The sequence below is a fragment of the Alosa alosa genome, unplaced genomic scaffold (genome assembly GCF_017589495.1).
Source record: "Alosa alosa isolate M-15738 ecotype Scorff River unplaced genomic scaffold, AALO_Geno_1.1 AALO_1.0_unplaced_812, whole genome shotgun sequence".
NCBI classification, from domain to species: domain Eukaryota; kingdom Metazoa; phylum Chordata; class Actinopteri; order Clupeiformes; family Clupeidae; genus Alosa; species Alosa alosa.
In genome coordinates this window covers 1-4,762 of record NW_025962998.1, presented here as the reverse complement: position 1 = coordinate 4,762, position 4,762 = coordinate 1, and the positions used below count along the sequence as shown (strand labels likewise).

At 38.7% G+C, this 4,762-nt stretch overlaps 1 gene segment (V, D, J or C); it reads right to left on the bottom strand.

Moving 5' to 3' along the window:
- Nucleotides 1-443: 443 nt before the first annotated feature.
- Nucleotides 444-951, bottom strand: LOC125290713. The segment is given in 2 exon segments: nt 444-800; nt 886-951. Coding segments are annotated over 2 exon segments (366 nt in total).
- Between the last annotated feature and the right edge of the window lie 3,811 nt (nt 952-4,762).

The window sequence follows — 4,762 nt, the reverse complement described above, 5'->3', positions numbered from 1 at the left end:
TGGATGAACTGTGATGAACTGCCCTACTTGTGATTGTTTAGAGATTTTAAAGGTTTTATAACAATGCTACATCTTCTTTGGCTATTTAAGCAATATAGCACGAGTGAGAGTGGGGTTGGTCATGGATATTCCCACGGGTGTTGTTAGGCCGTAGCCACGAGGCCGGAGGCCGAGTGGCGCAGGCAACAACTATTCACTCTAACTCAGTTGTAAGAGTGTAATACACATACATGGGCACTGTGCTTACTTCCAGACTGAAGCTAGTTAGGCAGTATGCTGTGGTTTGTAATGCAACAGTTAGAGACTATTTTGACACTCTAAGGTTATTTGAGGATGTCAGGTCCTTAGTGGCACTTGTTGTTTCTGAATGAACAGCTGTTATGCTACTATGGGCCATCACTGCCCTCTGATGGTTATGTGTATGATTGCTCATTATAAGATAGTGACAATGTTTTTGTACATCTCCACTCAGTGTTTGTGTCACTGTGTATGTCTTGCACAGTAATACACAGCAGAGTCCTCTGCCCTCAGACCAGACAGTTTCAGGTACACCATGCTGTTGGGGTTGGTTCTGGTGATTTCAATGCGTCCTTGGACACTGTTGGCATAGTTGGTGCCACTACCATCCGTATAGATACGACCGATCCACTCCAGTGCTTTCCCAGCAGGCTGTCTGATCCAGTGCATGTTGTAACTCCCAAAAGTAAACCCAGATCCTTTACAGGAGAGACTGAGAGTGTCACCAGGTTTTCTCAGTACTGCACTGGAGGGAATAGACTCCAGACTTTGACTTTTCACCGCTGCTGAATAAAGAAAAGAGGCAAATTGTCAGAGTACATCTCTAGTACCAATCTGAAAAGGGATTTGATATTCAGAGACACTCACAGGCTATGGTGCTGAGTAGCAGCATCAGTGAGAGTGTGTCCTTCATCCTGTGGGTGTTGATGTGAACTCAGCTGCAGCTCACAGTTCTGCAGCTCTCTATAAGTACTGATGGACACCTAGTGCTGAGTTTGCATAATCATGGCAGCAAGCAGGAGGTCATGCAAGAGGGTATGATGTCATTTATCTCCACATACAGAATGTCTTCAGCATCTATTAGGTTTGTTTCATTCTTTCTTTTGTTGGTTGGTTAGTGTCAGCTAACAGAAATACCTTTGTGGAGGCTTAATATATATACTGAATTTTGTAAACCTAGCATGGCAAATTAATTATTCCAACTAAGTTGTGGCAGTCCTTATTGTGAAAAGATGACAGAGTGATCCATTGGAAGAGTAAGACTAAGAATAATAAAAACTGGTTATGTGCTATCTATTGTCTCAGAGATGCACAAGTTTGTCTATTTAAGTATGGAAACACTGACATTTGTTCTGCTGTAACTCAACACCTTATTTATTGTAATAAAAAATGTATACGTTAATATTGCACACTTGAGGAAAACAATGTCCACTACAAGTGTGCTGGGAGGTTGTCTACATTTATTCAAATACTGCACAGATCACAGATCCCTTCGGCACGTTAACTCGCTGCTTTCTTTTCTCTCACTTCAGTTTTGTTTTCTCTCTTTTTTAAGTAGTTTGTACTGAATTAAGTCTCTGATTGTATTTTATCTTACAGTCACCTACTGCTGAAGAAATGACTACATGCATGACTAAATACATTAATAAAATGGACATAAATGAGACAAATCATGGGGGGTATACCACAAATGTACTGTTATAAATACTATATCTAACCATATTTGCAATATATGAAGCTGTTTTAATAAGACACTTTTATTAAACTCATTCTGGCATTAAAGTAATATAACTGATTACTAGGAGAGTTTTTGTCAGTGTAAGTGGTTGTTTTCTGTCACAGTGACTCTCGGGCACAGTAGTACACAGCTGTGTCTCCAGCCTGTAGATTCTGGCCCTGTAGAGTCACTGTGTTACTGAACGTGTCTCTGGAGACACTGAACTTGTTCTTCAGGGCATTGTTTTCATTTTTATTTCCATTGTACTAAAGTATGTTGATCCACTCTAGAGGTTTCCCTGCTGCCTGAGGCTGTTCCATAGTAGCTGCTATCTGTAATGGAAGCTCCAGTCACTTTGCAGGTAACAGTCAGAGACTTTCCTGGCTTTACCATGATGGAGCTGGGCTGAGTGTGTTCAATAGCACAATCTACCCCTGAAAACAAAACAGAATCCAACATTTTAGAACATATAAAACTCATAAAAATAAAAGAAGTTACGTTCAAATTACTTCTGAATAAGCTATTAAAGACACACGTCACCACCAGTATAAGCATCAAGAAACATGTTTGTGTTGAGGAGGCTGATGTGAGTGACATGGCTCCGCTGTGCTCCATGATCTGATGAAGAAATGAAAGTCACACAGTATTTACACACAGAGTATTTATGCATGGTAGGTGGAAGTATTTATAATAATAATAATAATAATAATAAGCTTTATTTGAATAGCACCTTTCATACACAGAATGCAGCTCAAAGTGCTTTACATTTGAAGCATGTAACACAATAATAGTCAGTCAGTCATTATCAATCACTTTTCTTTGCTGTTTATGATCTACTCAGCAACATATCAAAAATATAGAAAATGATGTCATAAGACTGGCAGCCTTAACTCCCTCTTACCCCCACAAGCACGCCATATGGCAACTGTGGCAAGGAAAAACTCCCATATTCAGGAAGAAACCTTGGCAGAACCTGACTTAATAGGGGAGCCCATCTGCTTCTGGCTGGCTGCGCCCTCCAATAGTAGCAGATGTAGAATAATCTGAAAATGTAGTCTACAGGATAAGATGAGTTAACTAAAAGCTTTCCTGTACAGGTATGTTTTCAGATCTTTTTTAAAAATATTTACTGAACTCGCCTGCTTGATGTACAGAGGCAGGGTGTTCCATAGTTTGGGGGCATAATGGATAACGCAGCTTCTCCACTTTGTTTGTGGAGCACTTTGGGTACGATTAAAAGATTAGAATTGGATGATCTAAGTTTCCTTTGTGGTTGATAAGATATTAAAAGCTCAGAGATATATGAAGGTGCTATGCCATTCAGAGCTTTGTAAGTAATTAACATAACCTTAAAATCAATTCTATAGGAAATAGGGAGCCAGTGCAGTTCAGCCAACACAGGGGTGATGTGTTCTCTCTTCTTAGTCTTAGTTAAAAGTCTAGCATGAGTTCTGTATGAGTGCCAATTTCGTTAGATGTTTTTGGGAAGACCAGTGAAAAGTGCATTGCAGTAGTCTAACCTGCTAGTGATAAAGGCGTGAATTTGTTTTCTGCATCTTGTTGAGTTAAAAGGGCCGCACTTTGGCAATGTTTCTCAAGTGGAAATAGGCTGTCTGAGTAACTTTACTGATATGGGGCTTAAAACTTAACTCTGCATCTAAGATGACACCGAGGCTTGTTACTTTTGGTTTGACCTGGTGTGCCAAGTTCCCCAGATTACTAAGAATAATATCTCGCTTTAGTTTTGGTCCAACCAGAAGTACCTCTGTTTTGTCATCATTTAGTTTCAAAAAGTTTTTGCTCATCCACTGATTTGCATTCAGATGTACCACATTATATACGTTTTTATTGTCTGTAAAAAGGGGTCAGTGTTGGTGTCATGGGTCATGGAAACCACTTACTGCTGTGTTATACCTCCCCCTGCTGACAAAAAGAGTTGTTTTTTCCAAGATATGCACAGGATGGGTAAAGCACAAGCATGAAAATATATAAAATCACAGTCAGAAAAAAATAATACAAATACAAATTTGAATTTGACTGGACACTAAATGTGATAGGCTACTAATATAAATTTTCTATCTGTCTTAAAAGAATCCATTTGGGTTTAATGTGATTCACTTCAGTAGGCTAAAGCATTCATTTCCAATTGGGTATTTCACATCAGTAAAGTGTATTAGAGCAGACAGTCGTGCTGGTATTGATGGGCTGACTGTTACCCTGTTATATCTGACAGCTTAAGTGGGATGTTAAAAAACAATCCCCATATACTCTAACTGTCAGCATCCATATTTCTCAAGTTGTGTTTCCTTTAACACTCAAAAGTGACCAGTGACCTGAGAGACTGTAGCTGTTGCTGAGAACACAGGTCTTTTTCTTTCTTTAAGCCTTTAAAGTATTGGTTTGTTATGTTATTTGTTAATACAATAATGTAATGTAAGTGAATGCTGAAAAATAGTTTCGCAAGTGCAAGGATATGTGGATTCAATTCAGCATGTTTGCTATGTCATTAGATAAAATAAATGTAAAAAAAACTAACAAGTCAAAGAAAATCTTTCTGGGATGAGATCATAGAACAGATAAGTGTCTCGCAATGTTCATTTCTATGGAGTATGGAAATGCACCAGTTTTATCTTTTATTTCTTTGCATTGTGCAGGCTATATTCACAAATACATTAGCCTACATAAACAGAATATAGAAACAGGAAAATGTCTCAGATCCATTGTTTATTGCGACTGCAAGATTGGTAGCCCAATTAGCCTAACAGTCAGTGATGGTGACTTATAGCCTATGTGACTGTCCGTCACGACACACCCTTATTCAACATGACTCCTAATTTTGGTTGAAAGATTACAGAAGCTAGCTTAGCTGTGACAATATCCTGGGTAATATCCTAACAGCTAATGCTATTTTACACAATAAAATACGAAAGCCTAAGCCTGGTCACCAGTTGCCAGTTTGTATGGCTAATTATTTTGCCTAGACTGCAATGAAAAAGCTTTGTATTTTGGGGTGGCAAAGCTGATCTA